The 16,871-nt window shown below is 39.5% G+C and overlaps 1 protein-coding gene across 17 annotated transcripts in view; it reads right to left on the bottom strand.

Moving 5' to 3' along the window:
* BCAS3 (BCAS3 microtubule associated cell migration factor) overlaps positions 1-16,871 on the bottom strand; it is a 357,411-nt gene that overhangs the window by 291,109 nt on the left and 49,431 nt on the right. For 16 of the 17 annotated variants that reach the window (XR_013941294.1, XM_080563583.1, XM_080563582.1 and 13 more), the window contains exons 8-10: positions 16,569-16,676; positions 13,243-13,319; positions 1,035-1,111 (exon numbers count right to left, since the gene is read on the bottom strand). Coding sequence is in view for 16 of the 17 variants with exons in the window: in XM_080563583.1 (XP_080419709.1) it covers positions 1,035-1,111; positions 13,243-13,319; positions 16,569-16,676 (262 nt within the window). In the remaining variant the exon portion in view is untranslated. Of the gene's footprint in view, positions 1-1,034; positions 1,112-3,478; positions 13,042-13,242; positions 13,320-16,568; positions 16,677-16,871 lie in introns of those variants that run through there. The other variant, XM_080563576.1, reaches the window with a different exon arrangement.

Below are 16,871 nucleotides of genomic sequence, written 5' to 3'. Positions count from 1 at the left end.
AAACTAAAAAATCACTGTTAAGATATATTTGTTTCTAAAGGTATTACTTTTCTGCTTATATTTAAATATCTAAATAAAAATAATTAAACTAGGGAGAAAGGAGATGTCCACAGAGAATATACCTGGGAACACACAAGCTATTTAAATTTATTTTCTGATGTAATTCTTTTCGTTGATCAGTGGTTTATATTTTTGGCAGTAGCACTTTTTAAATCTCAAGTTGACTGGTTAAGTTTTATAAAACCCCGTAAGTGTGGCATTAAAGGAAAGGCAGGCCTGAATTTGCAGAGAAATCGGTTGTGCATGAAAGGGTATAATAAAGTTATAAAGTCTGTTTCTCTGGTAACTCCTGTTTCAGCCCAAGAAACAGCTATTCCAGGTGCAAGTGGAAGGGAGAAAAAACATCTGCTTCAAAATTAAAATAAGGAATTAGAAGCTGAAATTAAACTTTTCAAACACTTCAAGCTTTAATAAGAGTGATAATTGTTTTGCTTGGGATCTATTTTCTTCTTATATCTAGAAATAAGAAAAATTAACTTTTTTTTTTTTTCCCCTAGAGCTTATCAATTTCAGCAAGGATGTGAAAAAAACAGATTTCCTAATCTACAAAGTGTATTGCTGAGTTGTCAGACAAACCACAGGCTCTGTTCTGACTCGGTTTGCCCAAAGAGAATTTAAGAATCCTTCCTTGCCTTTCAGACGTGTTTTAGGATTTTCAAATGCAAAATGGATTGATTGAGTCTCTCACTGAGCATATATGTTGATAGCTTTCTTCTCTGCCCACACGACTTACGCATTTATCAAGTTCATGAACTTAAATCAAATGCACAGAGTAAAGATATGACACATGAATACCAAAGCGCAGCTAGTGTGGGTCAAAGATTAGATCTGTCATCGTTACGCAAGTCCTCTTACAGATCATCTTTTTTACACAGCTTGTTTCTGAGATTGTTTCTAGATTTCATTCTAGCTCTTGTTTATAGAGTACAAAGAAAAAAAAAAAAAGTATTTTTTGAAATCAAATCTTTCCTTACCTTATTTTCTGCATAAGCAAGCCAACGGCTTCCGAGCGCTATAGGATTCATGTTTGGCCCTGGACATGGATAGCAGCCTGAAAAGTTTTAAAAGGCAGCATTAAGAAATATCTTACTGACTTCTTGCAAGGAATTTTACTTATTGCCAAGAAAACAAAAAGTCTAAACAAAAACCTCTCAGTTGCTAATATCACTCAGTAAATGCTTAGATTTTTGTTCCTAAAGATAAGACTGTGGTTAGACGAGCTATTTTGAACAGTTAATTATGTGTAAATAATGGTTTCTCCTTATGTTTGCATTTCTTCATGTCATTTTGATACAGCAGGGTGAGGGAGATTTTAAAGGATTGACTCAATTGGTTCTGTATCTTCACGTTTTAATTAATTTTACTTTATTGACACGTTTCAATTGGTCAATGCTTCCACTTCCAAGCTCTTCCAGATTTTTGTGGTGTGAAAATGTGCATTGTGCTTTTGGTTTTGTTTTTAATTATTCTACATACAAGCCTTTAGTTTCTCAGAAGACTTTTGCATATACTTAACTTTACAGTGAATTTGTCATTCCTTTAAAATCAGTAGCAAAATTTCCATTGTTCATCTGCTTTTTATTACGTTATTAAAAATAGATAAATACACGTGTATAAGGTGAAAATAAAATGTGCAACAACTGAGAATATCACACATAACTACTAAAATTAAAAACAGAAAATTTAAAACTACTGAAATCAACTAGACAATGGTGAAACAAATTAAAAGCTTAAGTAATCTACAACTAAAAGTAGCAAGGTGACCCTCATCCTAATTGCTATTACCGTCCTATTTCCCTGTCTTGTTTCCCCTCCTTTGTTTTTTGTCATTTCAGATTAAGCCCCCTGGGGTGGACGGCTGCTCTTCCTACACCACCGTGTAGCTGTTGCCTGCATTTAGCACTCGAGTCCTACCAGCGTGTCTGAACTTTAACATGCTAGCCCTGACTCCGTGCACGCCTGCGCCGCGTGGTTCCAGCAGGCCGGTTTCAGTGGGATCCTTTGTCCAGGTAGGAGTCTGAAAGTTCAGATACCGAAGTCACACAGATGAAACCACAAAACTGTTTACTGATTAGGGCCCTGATAACAGGATTTGAGCTTGAGTGTTCAAACTTAAGCTAGTAAACAAAGGCCTTCAGCCACGTGCATAATGCCATTTACTAGACCTAAATCCTTTCTGGTACACAAAAGCCTATATAAATAAGAAATATCACAAAGCGGGGGGGGGGGGGGGGAAGGAGGGGACATCAAACAAACGGCCACTCTCTGTTTTCAGCAGTTCCTGCACTAATACAGACAGGTCAGTAATTCAGATTCTCTTTCACTGGTTGGACAAACCCCAAAACATTAAAAAACTTATAGACTCATCTCTCCTCTAAAGGAGCCCAGGTCAGTCGATCCCGTACCACAGGCAGAAGGAGCACGGTGATGCAGCAAGCGGCATTTTAGAAAAACACAGAAAAAGAACAACAAAAACGTATTGCGTAAGATCCCATTCTGAAAAGTAACGTATTAAAAAAACTTACAGATATCTCAGCTAGTATTCCACCAATGTCTCTTTTTGTCAGACTCTTGGATAGTGATCTGCTCATGACAGCGAGAAAAAGCAAATGTATTCACCTTCTTCATTTGACAAACATCGGGATCTTTTCTAACAGGTCCCCAAAACGTCCAGAATGTTTAGTGAGGACAACAGGCTTTAAGCTGAGCAGCATCATTTTCCAGGCTCGCAAAACAATGAGAAAGGTGTGGGGGGGATTAACTACAGTGTACAGACACAGTTTTACAAAGATTTGATGAAACTCAAAGACACGTTTGATGGCATTTGGTTGGCACGAGCACGAACAGCTGCTGTACCACTCCTGCTAGGCCAACAGCTCCAGCTCCGTTTTTAGACCGGAGCAGTGAGGGTATTGCAAAATTCGGAAGATCACAGCAAGCTATTTCAAAGGTCATAAAGCACTGGAAGGAGAAAAGCAGCAATTCATCGAATTAAATCCATCTCAGGCCAGGAAAGCAAAACCAAGCGAGTATTTTCTAAGGCCTTATCACTGCCTTCATCTCAGGAAGGAAAACGAATTCTGAAGAGATGATGCCACAATTGTTATTGCATTCCAGAAGTGCATAAAATGTGGGTAGCCAAAGACTCTTAAGGAACAAAGAAAGCAAGAAAAGGTTGTAAATACAACCCCAAGTAGTAAATACAACCGTGTTCTTCCGATGACATTATAGATCATGACCAGTAAGGTTTTAACGCTGACTTCTGCTTCGGCAATCCTCATCTGGGTCGGTAAGGACATTCAGGTCCACCAGATTTTATTTAGTTTTCTCCCCTTTTACGTACAAAATAAATCATTAAAAGCTGTCAGATGACAACCCTCATCACACAGATCTCCACAGTGACTTCAGAATCACTCACTCGCATTTCCTATATTCTGCAAGCACCTCGTAATATCCTCGCAGCAGAAAACAAAAGGAGTATCACTCAACAGATGCTCTGTAATGACAAAAGCAAGCATTTTAACAACTCGTGGCAAAAAAGAAATGTCTTTCTTGGAAACGGGCACTGTTTCAATTATTTCTGTGAACTGAAGTAACTGAAGAGCTACAAAAGAGCATTATTCTTCAAATCACAAATCAATCATACACAAAGAACAAAGTAAAGTTATCTTAAGAACAGAACTGTTTTCACCAAACCTATTGTAGGTAGTTTGAACTGGATCTGGTCAATTAGATACAGCTCCACACACACATCAGCCAGTTCTAATAATATCCTCCACCGAGGTCAACAATTCAGCTCAGTACTAAACTCCTCTCCGATACGAAAAACAGCATTAAAAAAAGAGCTATTTCCTCCCTTTCTTTTTCTTTGCAAGTCTATGCATTTTGGAAACTCGCTGCAGCACAAGGATAAACAAAGGGTTATACTTTATGGGAAGGAAAAGCAAATTGTTTTTCTGCTTTCCAAAAAAACAGCTGGAGTCAGCAGAACATCATCTACTGGGCAAATGGGACGACAGACACGGCGTGACCTACCAAGCTCCGCCGCCCCATCGCTACAAGCCCAGCTCTCTTAAAGATTAACTTCTATTTCTACCAAACTTCAAAACAACTGAGGAAAAATCCATTCTAAGCAACAACAGCAGCAATTTTAGCATGTTTACAATAAGGACGAACATGAGACTGCAGAACTAGCTGTCAAGAAGACCAAAGTTTCCAAGTTTTACTGACAGCATGGAGAGGTCATCCAAGAAAAGATCACGAAGGGGAAGTCCTTCCCAAAGTACAGCAAATCGAGCAAGTACTAAAAAACACGAGACCTTACAAATAAGCTTCACTAGCATTATCACCCACAAAGATATAGGCAAAAACCTATGGGAAGCTATTTAAAATGCTTTAAGCATACACTTTATCTCTCTGTGCTTTATGATGACACGCACAGGAAGTACACTACGTAGAGCTGTGAAAAGGCAAAATGAGAAAAACACAATTCTCAAAGTCTGAATGAATCCAAGCCCTTCTGCCACCTTACCGAGGCACGGTGCCGAAGTCCAAGCATCTGCAGCAGGGGCGGAGGGGAAGCGACCGGGGGCTGCCGCGGAGCGGGGCCTGGCTCCCAGCTGGGGACACCACGGGCAGCCCCCGCTGCCTCCTGCGCGGTGCCACGGTTTGGCCATTTCCAGGATCACAATGGTGCCATAGATGAATTAACACGGCCATTTTTCAGTTGCTTCCCATCTTTTCTATTTCTTTAAGTAAGTGACTTATAAAATTGTAATTCAAAAAATACGTACTATGCAATTATCTGGGTTCAAAGATAGCTCCGGCTTTCTCCTTGCTGTGCTGAATTTATATATTTGCTCTTACTGATTATAGAGGAATCCTGAAAGTTACTTAAAGTGCTCTATACAAACATTTGCTTGATGAGTGACCAAAGAGAAGGGATGTTTATTTTGCATTATTTTTCAATTACTTTCATGAAAATCTCTCCCACCCTTTGAAGATTCCTATCTTTACGCCCTTAACAAACACAATCGCCTCATCTCATTCTGAAAATTCACACAAATACCCACTCCTCTCCCTCTGCATCTTTCCACTGATCTATGCCCCTACAGAAAGTAAGACTCAACTCCTTTCCTTAAATTGTATGCAAAAAGCTGGTCCTCTAGCTTCTGTAATGGCAGTGTGAATATAGAGACATCAACCAGGAAGGGAAAGCAACACACCCCTCTGCCCCCAGCTTTTACACAAACGGCACATCAGGAAAACACCGTTAAGAGAAGCACAGGGCCATCATAAAGTCATGTCAGCTGTAACAGAGATTAAGCGAATAAATCACAAAACATGCCACTATTAAAACTCGAATCATTAGTATTGGGGCAGCTCTCTATTAAGCTGCACAGGTTTTTCATGGGGAAAAAAGCTTAAAAAAGGTAAGAGATAGCGATATAGATACACAACCTCAGCTCTAGATACACGACCCCAGTGTGAGGTGCAGAGCTGGGGACTGAACACTGCAAGGAATTCCGATATCCAGATCAACTTGGTGGTTCAATGCTTCACATCCAAGCACGCAATCTGTGGAATCCCAGAGGCAATTAAATGCCGACAGGCATCCACGCTCTCCCCAGCCCCCTTCCTCGGGGGCCGTGCCGCTGCTTCCCGTGACAGAGCCCCAGGCCCAGCAGCACCCGCAGCAGCGCCCTCCTCCTTCAGCAAGCAGGGATGCACGTGTCCTAAGGGACTCGGCACCTGTACCAAGCAGAAGGCACACCAACGGGACCTGGTGGGAAGAGATACGCTGTGCAGGTGGGAGGAGAGGGACTTTAGGAAGAGCTTTCCCCCAGAAGTGAGCGCTGCCATGGTTAAGGCCATAAGGCTGCCCTTCGGTCCCTGCTGGAAACATCCCACCCAGCCCCGACGGCTCCGTTAACCGAAGAGCTAAGTAAGCTCTTATCACTGCAAAGTATTCAGGTTTAAATATGCACTAGAAGACAATGTTTCTCTCCAGAAAAATCTGACGCTAACAGTCAGCGCTTGTCTGAACTAAGTCAGAATTTATTTTCCATTTACATGAACTGTGTGCTCACCGCTGAGCACGGCTCCTCACCCCGGGCTCTGCTGTCTCCTTCTCAGGCCGCACTAAAACCCACTGTAAAATGATGTGCTGTAAACTGCTGCAAATCAATGTGAAATTAATACAGCAAAGTAATGAAAAAGCCGAATCAGAAGCATCCAGAACAACGCAGCTTTTCTCCCAGCACACCCCTACACGCTTCTCTTAAGACACTACTGGTCGGGGCCTTCTTTCACTGCGCACTGTAACAACTCGTACTGCCCAAACCGACGTTATAGTCCTGGGGGAGAAAAACAACAGCAACAATCTGTTTATGATATTTTCCAGCCTTTCATCTCCTTTATCTTGACGTTTTGTTTTTTTAATGCAAACCATTTTAGTAAGTTGTCCTCTTGTGTCTTCTTGTGCATCTGTTTAATTGGAAAACTGCTCTTTTCTGCAATTTTCTCTGCCTCCTTTCCTCAGCTCTGAGTTCCTCTGTACTGAAACATACTCAACCTTTCTTGGGATCAGTTTTAAATATTATCCTCATAATTACTGTACCTGTTTTTAATGGATGTTCCACACCTCACGTCTGCACAACTGTTTAACCAACACGCAGGTGTGAGCAGCATTATTATCAAATCTTCTTAGGATTCAGTCTCTGATCCCAAACTATGAGAGAACTGGCATCTCTTTTGGGTATGATGGACATGCCATTGGGGTAGGATGCAGGGAGCAAACACAAGGTACCCTGGTCAAGTCAGAAGACCTCCAGGGCTAGCCTCCATCCTAAGGCAAATCTAAGTACGTGAAAGCTCGCTGAAAAAGCAGGCTGCCGGCTAAACAAGGTTTTCTCTTTCAGTATGTGGACAGGTTCATTAAAAATGACGTGTGCTGTCATAAGTGGATGATTTTTCTAAATGTATTTTTCTAAGCAAATTTCCAAGATGTGTGTCACTGTTCAAGCAAAATTATTTGCCTTTAATCATTTACGGTAAATGCCAGGTATCGCTTTAAAATCCATGAAGCAGTGTTATTGTGCATTTTTAAATAAACAGCTACAATAATCCACTACAGCTATGCTGATTTTCAGTTACTGGATGTAGCTTATAACCAATGAATAATTTTTTCTAGGTGTTATGAAATACACAACACTCGATAGCACTGAAATTGCAAAACTACTTCAAGTATTGCAATGCAAAGCAGCCAGAAAACAGATCCATGACAGAGAGCACGGAAAGGGTATTAAAAATAAATAATGGATGGAATGATCCCACTGCTGCAGAAGCATTGTTTATTCCAAGGAAAACAAATCATATAAGCTGTTTTATCTAATATTTCGTGTTTGTTTGGGCCTTTTTTTTTTTAAGCGTCACCAATCAAACCAAATTTGTTTGTTTATAAACTGTGTAAAGTAATATTGTTTATAAATTCCTTTGGGTTCTATCAAGATGAAAGGCCCTATGTAAATGTTAGTGCTCTCACACTGTCACATAGTTTCCAAAACTCCTCTATTGTTCTTGTACTTCCTTTTGTTTAAGTATCACCCATAAAAACTGAGCAAAAGAGCAAACCAGCAGGATGCACCCTACTGTGAAATCATACTTGCCATCCAGGGCGCTTTTCTTTTTGTTAATCATAATGACATTATCATTACTAAAACACTAAAAAATATACCCAGAAGTGAAGTGAAAAATGTTACATACTCATACATATCCGTGTTACGTTCACAGCAGCCTCGGTCCTGCAAAGAGCTGCATTCTGAGCAGTCCTGGACTGAAAGAACAGAATCCCCCCGCATAAGCTCAGGGAAGGACCACAGATCTTTATTTTTATCATTATTATTATTACAGGGACCTCCCTTTCCTGTCAAGTCTAACATGGAAGCTTTAAGTATTTTACTGTTATCCTATAGGTCTAAAACCAGTACCAGAGTTTTTACTAAATATATCTGTGGCCTTTAACGTTCATGAGGCTTGGCTGTTTAATTTAGAACAAATTTGACTGATTTGAGGACAAACTATCTTTTAATCTTAGGTTTATCTTAGGTTTATTTTCTTTCCTTTTTTTTTTGTTCAGAGAATTGGACAATGATAAATAATAACGTGACCATAGAGGTTAGTGTTCCTCTTGAGGAGGACAGTGTAAGATGGCCTTGTTTTGGCCTTTAATTAAGGATTTGGGTGATTTAGGCAAAAATAACCTATAAAGAAACAAACAGCACTTCCTGTTCTGCATATAATTTTTAAACCTGGATAAACCAGGAGATATGATGGATATACATCTTGGGTATCAAGGCCTTGTTTCTGTCCTTATGCTACTTTTCTGTTGTATGTACACCTACACACTTATATCCTGCAATATACCAAATATACCAGAACACCCTGCAAGTAACAAAGACATTTGTTCCATAAATCTACTACGTTGCCCTACAGACCTTTCAGAACGTATTTCAAAGTTATCCTCTAATAAACTGAATCCCAAATTCAGAAAAAAGAACTTTTATAAATGATGCTGTTAAAACATAAAGCAAGATTACATCGCCACTTCTCACGGAAGGCAGTTACAGACCACATGAAGAAGTGTACATAAGCTACATGTATGGGTATACATAAGTAAATATATACGTATGTATAAATTGCTAACATACAACTCACAGGAATGTTCTTGGCTTCTCTTCACTGATCAAAAAACCACTCTGAAACTGGAGCTTTCTTCCCACCTGCCTTAGGACTTTCAATTGGAGCTGAAGAATCTCCCTCCCCAGACACAGGAATCCTACCAATGATTATACCATGTGGGATGTCCAGGATAAATGCCACTTACTGATCACACTGGAGAGGGGAAATGTACATTCTTCAAGAAGTTCTGTTTGTAACTCCTCAGGCATTCAACCTTTCCACGAGACATCCAGTGTTTTTACTTCAAAGTAAAGTGAGCAAACTGCTCCCTGCGTGCCCATCAGGGAAAAGGAATTCTAACCGAGCTAACAAAAACGTACAAAAAAGCCTAGATGATTTCCAGATCAGACCTGCGACAAACTGAAACCAACGTATTATTCCTTGCATGTGAATGTCAGTGAAAATAGGAATACTACATTCAAGCTGCAGATTAGAGCATCAAACACTTTTTTCCTTATTTTCAGAGGTGCAGGTAGGGTGCATTTAATATATACTGAATAATTTTTGTCTTGTGGTTAGGCAAGTCTTTTGAGACTTTATATACAATAAAGTACTCTGACTAAAATCTGGAAAATTACCTCTTAAGGCTCTAGCTGTACAGCATCAATAGAAATGTGGTGCCAGCTAATGGCTGCAATAACTGTCTTCATCCCTAGAGAATAATGGATGGAGAATATATCAATAGGAGGAGTGGAAGGGCCAGAGAAACTGAGCAGGCACTAGTTATCAGACACAAAGATGATGCCACATGCATGATGTTATCTGTGATAATCTTTACTTAGGGCCCAGGGGTGGGAAGGATACTCTTTATAGAGAAGAAAGTATCCATCAGGCCATATTCATAATCATCAATGTTCCACTAAGTAAGCATTTTTGGAGGAGGGCTCTAGGAGCACTGATGTAATAGAAATCAATGAAATTCAGCTTTTCTGCATCTGTTCTTTAGAGCAAAGTAGGAAGAAAAGCCTGTGTATCACTTTCATTTCTCATTGCTCTATCACATATAGTACCCAGCAAAAGGCCCTGAAGGAAATGTTACATGAACCCTTAACTAGTTAAAAATCTCTTTAAAATCCACACCTTAACATTCCCAACCACCAGAAAGAAACACATTTTTATTATAGGCATCAAATGAATTTTTGAGGCTTGGTCATATGAGCACTTAAAACAGTGCAGGTTACCAAATCGCCCTTTGCCTTTATCTACCCCTTGATGCAAATCTTTTCTTAATGAAACTGAGCTGGCTCGGAGCGGAGGCACGAACGAGGAGGGAGTGCCATGCAACACTCACAGCCACGGGTTCTTTGCAGACTGAAGTTAGGGCTTTCCTTAGCTGACACGTGAAAATAAGACGACCTCACCGGGTAAATTAAAGGATATCCTGGCAATTTTTCTATGACTATGTACAGTGTATTTTCCACTCCAGTTTAAGCAACTATCTTAAATTCAAACGCCAAGACTGGAACACCTGTACGCTGACTTTTTCTTACGAGGCACCAATAAAATCTGCTGGCTGGCTGCCATTCAAGCAAATCAGCACATTTCCATCTAATCACATGCAAAAAAGATCAGAACTATGTCAGGTTTGCTCACTTAGCTCTAAAAAATGAGGAAATGCAGGAGTTAAACATTCCAACGGCAGCACGAACTTGACCATGTTCTACATCCTGAATATTTTATGGTATATTTATTACAACAATATATTAAGCTATACATTCAACCACAAAAACAAAAACAGAAAGACAAATACTACTCATGTGCAACACAGCTGCATTAGCATTGCTAAGGAACACCAAACTTCACAATTCCTGACACTGTTTTTAATTGTGCATTCTGCATTTAATTTCTATGTGTAAATAGTCAACAAAACGGGCAAGAGCTGCTTCTTAATTATGTTTACATCTTAGCTGTCTCAGTGCGGTTCTAGGGCCCCCATGCTACTCAGCTGATACGAATGAAGATGTGATTTCCACACCATCACCAAGGCCTTTCTTTAAAACATTTTCTTTTCCTACACAGTAGTTTACAGAGTAAAAGAAACATCTTCAAAGATCTAGTGATCCCCATTTAGTATTTTTGACCTTTTAAGCCATCACTTCTGACCAAAAGCAGTCAGATAACACAGCTGAGCATCTCCTCCATGAAGAACCAACTCCCCGGGCAGCGCTGACATCCTCACTGCTGCACTGCTTCTGGATGGCTCCAGACGGGACACGGGCTGACCACTCTGCAGAGCAGGGATGCTCCAGTGATGGAAACAAAACGACCTATAAGCCCTTTTGCCAAGCTTCCTTTTCAGGGATTTCTACTTTTCCAATTTAAACTGACACTGCCCTCTTCTAAATTAAAAAAAGAGAAGAGTTTAGCTGCTGGCCGGTTGGCTGACTGTCAGAACCGAAAGCAGCTAACTAGGTGGCTCAATTACATCAAATTTCAAACACATCAGAGTAACTTAAGCCTTTAAAGATGTACTTTTAGGTTGAGGAGATTTCAGCAGACAGAAAATCTGAAAGCTTAGACAAAAGCTGTACTGCAGCCTTCAGCATGCCAGAGCATAACACCCGCTTGACAGCATAAGCTATTAAGTGAAACAACTAAGCTTCAAAAGCCTCAGAACAACCAGGCCCTGGCCCAGGAAACCCCCCCATGGAGGGGAAGGGCACGCTTTTCGCCCAGTCACACCTCCTGGGCACGGGCAAGCAGGAGCGGTGATGGGGAGAGCCGCAGCAGCTGGAGCTGTGGCAGCGCTGTGAAACAGCAGCCACGAGGGGTGCCCAGCACCGAGGGCTGCACCCGGGGCGAGAAGAAGTCTGAGAACACCCCGAGTTTGTCACGCTACAAACCAGCACAGGGGGAGAAACACAGTGTGAGCTGTGACACTTCAGGAGTTTGGGCTTTCAAATCTTTTGGTGTATTTACAAAAGCTTTATTTTATCCTCTCTAAATTGCACTACCGCTTCACAAAAACGCACTGAAAACTGACAGTTAGGGTTAGGAGTAGGCTATCCCTGATCCTCAAATACAGTTCAGTGAATTCACTTTTAAAAACACGTCGCAGTGTCTTTTTTTTGCCTGTAACTGCAATTGGAAAAGCACAAGAATTGTAAAAATACGCATTTCATTTAGTGGTCTTTTGTTTTAACCTAGAATAAAGCAAGGCTTGTACCCTACTTCTCTTTGGTAGAATAAAAAGGAAGAGCGAGGAACAGGAGGACACAAACACGTCTCTTCCCACGTGGCTCTCTTTACCGAACCCTCGCAGATTCTTCTGCATCTTACATCCATGCATAGGAGGAAACTGACACCTATTGGCAACTTTAATATTACTGCATAATGGTGCTTCCAACTGTTACAAGAAATAGCTCCTTCTAACTAGGATTGTCTTTATACACACAGATAATACAGGAAGATAATTTAGAACTTTCTAATCGTGATCAAAAATACACCCAGAAGTTTCAGATTGCCTTTTTAAAGATAGAACTCCTGTCTTTCCAAACTATCATCATGATCTCTCAGTAATCTACACATTTTAAGAGGCTATTCTAATTGATAAGCACTAGAACTAAGCACTTGGAAAGATAAAATTTATTTTTTTCTGCTGTGAATGCTTCCTTGGTGTTTAGCACTGCAAAGGTGCATACAATCTTGCAGCAGGTAAATTACATCCTAATCCTACCTGCATCCTGTGACAGATCAGAGCAAAAGCCACCGGAAACATACCATCTTTCTGCACCATATATCAATTACTGGGTTACAGATGTTGGGGCAGCAAAGGGACACTTACAGTAGTGGAATAGCTTTGGGAGAGCATCTTATCTGTTAGAATCAATTGCCTGCTACAAGGCAAGTAATAAGCTACAGAGGGATAAAGGGAAGCCTGAAAAAACAGTTCCTTCGTGCTCAAGGTACATGAAAAAGTTCCTGCAGGCAAATACCCACCTGTAGTTATTCCACTAAAATACATTTCTGACCTGCTTGAGTTCTGGGGCCTACTAAAGTAAGGACAAATAAAAAGTAAACTTATCTGGCACTAAGGAACAACAGAAAATAAGTGTGCAAATTGCTGTCAATTTGTTTTTGAACTGCTGCTTTTACACGCAACCTGAAATGCAAAACCTCAAACTTCTGCACATACTTGTGCATAATGAACTGAAAAATACTTCAGCTACCTAGGGAAGTCAATGTAGGTGCTCTTCCCAACAGTGAGAAATTAGCTATAGTAATAAATGCAAAAAAAAAAAAAAAAAGCACAATGAGCCACAGCTTCACGGAGTAACACTTGGATTTTTTTTTTTTGCAGCAACAGATTTCCTGAAATTTCAACTGCAGTCATAGCAACCTGCAGATGCTTTCAGGATTTAAAAGCAGAAATTAAAAAAAAAACAACTGCTTTATCTCATGCCACCACTAGAGCAAGAAGACTGAAGCCAGTATTATACATACTTGTGACGAAGAATTTTTTGGTAAAAGTACAGCTGTCAAAGGCGGCGATTTTCTCTTGCAGGACTACAACAAGTATTCTGAAAACACAGAAATGGAACGTGTACTTTAAACATTAAATGCATTGGTTTAAAGATCCAATATCTAAATGTAATTATTTCAAAAGCATCAATATAAATTCTACAGTGATAAACTGCCAGGTTACCAATACATGGCAGTTATTGAGGATTCTCTCTCATCCCAACCACATAACCTTCATTTCAGGAAGTACACAGATCTGATACAGAACAACACAGCATATTTATGATATACCTCCTGCAGTAAAAGCTCCATTAAAAAGAAAGAATGGAATTGCAAGGATCCTGAATTACTTTCAATGACTCAAATAACAATCAAATCAACAATCAGTAGAACACGAGCTAAATTTGAAATAACCCCATTGCCCATCTCATTGCAAATTTATTAAACCATCAGGTTTTTATTTTCTAAAAGCCCAATTTTTTTTCATACCAAGACCATCAGCACACAAATCTGCAAGAAACAGGATTTGTGTTAACTAGCAAAATTACAGGTGCATGCTTATATATGCGCTTGTATATACACACATTGTTACTGTAAAATATCTGTTCATTACTTGAAATAAAGTAACACAAACCACCATAGCTATCGCTATGAAATACCATACTGTCTAAATGAATAGGGGCCAAAGATACAAATTTGGAAAGTGCAACACCTTGAAAGTCTTGTAACTAGGATACGAATTCTCCTTCATTAATGACTTTCCAAAAACAAATTTTTAAACTCTTGAAATAACAGCACCGCCTGGGGAGCTGACAAATAAACAAATCTATTGGCTATCTGGAACTTTTAGCAATATTACAAAATTAGTAAGAATCTGATTATTACTTCATCAGGAAGAACGAGGGATATTTGTAGCTATTTAGCTGAAAATATGGAGCATTATTAGATTTCTAATAGTTTTAATTGTAAAGATACGGTGTGGTAAAAAATAAATTGCATCTCTCAATGACTAAATAATGGTCCTCAAAAGAAACAGCAGTAACAAGATATTACAATACTAAATAGTGTTTAAAGAGATACTGAATCATATCAGTCTCAACACATGACCTTTGGTAAATGGTGATGCTAATCTCCCATCAGTGTGAAAACCAACTAATAACTCCTCACTCCCCCTTCTTCCCCGTTTTTAACTGTTTAGTTACAAGAATACCTCCTTTTCCCACGACAGCTCAGTACCTGCCAGTCCTTGCTGAAGAACTGACTCAAATCAAACATAAACCTTACCCACATGCTTGCTGATATTTTCACATATTCAAATTATACTTGTCATGATTTCCATTTACAAAAATGTATAAACATCCCTAAATAGGAGGATTTATTTTTGTGTCTGTCATTCAATTATGCTTTTTGCTGTTAAACTGGAGGCGCTCGACATATAGATTCAGTGCTTAGGGGCTTGGTCTAGTGGTAGACTTGGCAGTGCTAGGTTAGGTTAACAGTTGATGTTAAGAATCTTTTCCAACCTAAATGATTCCAGGACTCTACTAATTTTATCAACACGTTTTTCAAACAACTTGGATTGCATCTGTAGTTCCCCAGATGGCTCCTGAAGCCTTTCCAGTAGGCTGGTGTAACACTAGCCACTTCCATTTCTCTGGCACAGAAACTGATCCAAGCAATAAGCCTTGTTCTGCGTATTGAATTCCTTCAGAACTCCCAACATCTCATCCCGGAACTTTGCCACTGCTCTGTTCATCAGCGTGCCTCTATCCAGAAACAAGGAGACATACGAATTCTTGGAAGGAAGGCAGAAATGAAGGGTCACTTTCAGACAGAAGTCTTTCTATATTCGCAGGCCTGCAATGCCAGCATGGAAGCACGTGCACACCTTCACCGGGAGCAGCGTACTTGCCAAAAGGAGAGGGCAGAACAAGCAACTCAACGCGAGGGACTGAGATGTGTAGTCATAGAAGAAATTAACATAAGATTTCTTATTTGCTTGTAGCCCTTTTATTGTGGAAAAGATGCTCCTGCATAAATCTCAAATTTTAAATTTAGAAGTTAAAACTCTGCAATTTCTACAAATATTTGTTTCAAACAAAATAAGACTTTTAGTTAAAAGACATCTTCTAGTCACCTCAGATGAAGGAGAGAAAAACAAAAGAAACCTACAAACTCCAACTCCTTCCACAAGGCCTGTAAGAAAAACTTAGCCAATGAATAATGGAACGACTTTTACTGCATGTGCAAGTGTAAAGTATATATACACAACCTCTGTATATTTGATTGTAATATTTCCAGATCCTGTACATTTTTGTTTTCTGCTCCTCGAAGGTGTACTGTCTTTCTCTATAAATGAAACCTACCTGATGGATGATTCTAGAGTAGAAGTACATAAATAATAAACAGTTTTCCCTTCTTCTGCGACTCAAGTTTTATTTTAAATTCAAACTTTCGACTCCATTAGTCTATTGTATGGTTAACGCACCATTAGCGCTGCACTTGGCCGAATTTAATGCATTTTCAATCTGAAATAGTGAGCTTTCTGTGGATAACAACAGAATCTGATACGTTCCAGAAAAGCAGCTACCCTGGATACAGCCACACAGCTTTGAAGTAACTTTTCCATTTTTACCACTTAGGAAAAGAAACATTAGCACCTGGAAAGACTTTTTAGTTGGGAGAGACTTTGAATGATGATTTGCCTTTTGACTGTTTTTACAATTGAATTTTTCTTCTGCTAGGAGGCCAGGCTGGAAAGATTTACTATCATCACACTGTGCACTAGGGAACTTTAAATTTTTCAAGGGACAGTTGCACAGATAAGTATTGAACTCCTGACAGGCTTTTAAAGGAACAGGGACCTATTCATGGCACATAACTCTCTCCAACTCAACCACTTCAGTGAAACTATTTCTTGATATAATGATCCTACCCACATCCTACGATAAGCAGATTGACTGGGGATAAGAAGCACTACCATCCTTTACTTCTTTAAACATATTTACACCTTCAAAATCTCATTACATAATTAGTCGTGGTATTAAAGGTGTCTGGTCAGCAGTACTACTTTTCTTCTGTAACTTTTACTTGACCTAGTTTGGACATAAACGTGTAAGTTTTTAAGGCATTGGAGAAGCATACTGCCACACCCAAACCAAAATATGACTTGAGAAACAGAGAATAGAAGCTGTGTTTGCAGCAAAGTCAAAATAGTAAAATCAGGGAGTGCACATACCAGAATTTGTACTCACAATGGGAATTTTACATGTCCTAACACAGAAATAGTATACAGTAAACATCCTTACCTTTTATTGCAATGCAGATCATAAATAGGAGTTTTGAACTGTATGGACTTGACCATCTCTCCTGTCCGCAGAGAATAGAGATCCACACAGCAGTAAGGTGGGCTTGTGCTAAAATGAATACAGAAACACATGATTATAATGAAAACAAGGAATTTTTCTAAATTGATGTTCAAATTATTTCGACGGGACAATACAAGCATTCATAAATCTAGCATAATGCTGGAGAGAACATGAGTTTAATATAAGCTTTACATTTAGGAAAGGTATGATTACAAATCGAGTTATGATATCCACAATGGCCAA

This window comes from Anser brachyrhynchus (assembly GCF_964034855.1).
Source record: "Anser brachyrhynchus genome assembly, chromosome: 20".
NCBI classification, from domain to species: Eukaryota; Metazoa; Chordata; class Aves; order Anseriformes; family Anatidae; genus Anser; species Anser brachyrhynchus.
This window is presented reverse-complemented; position numbering and strand designations above follow the sequence as displayed.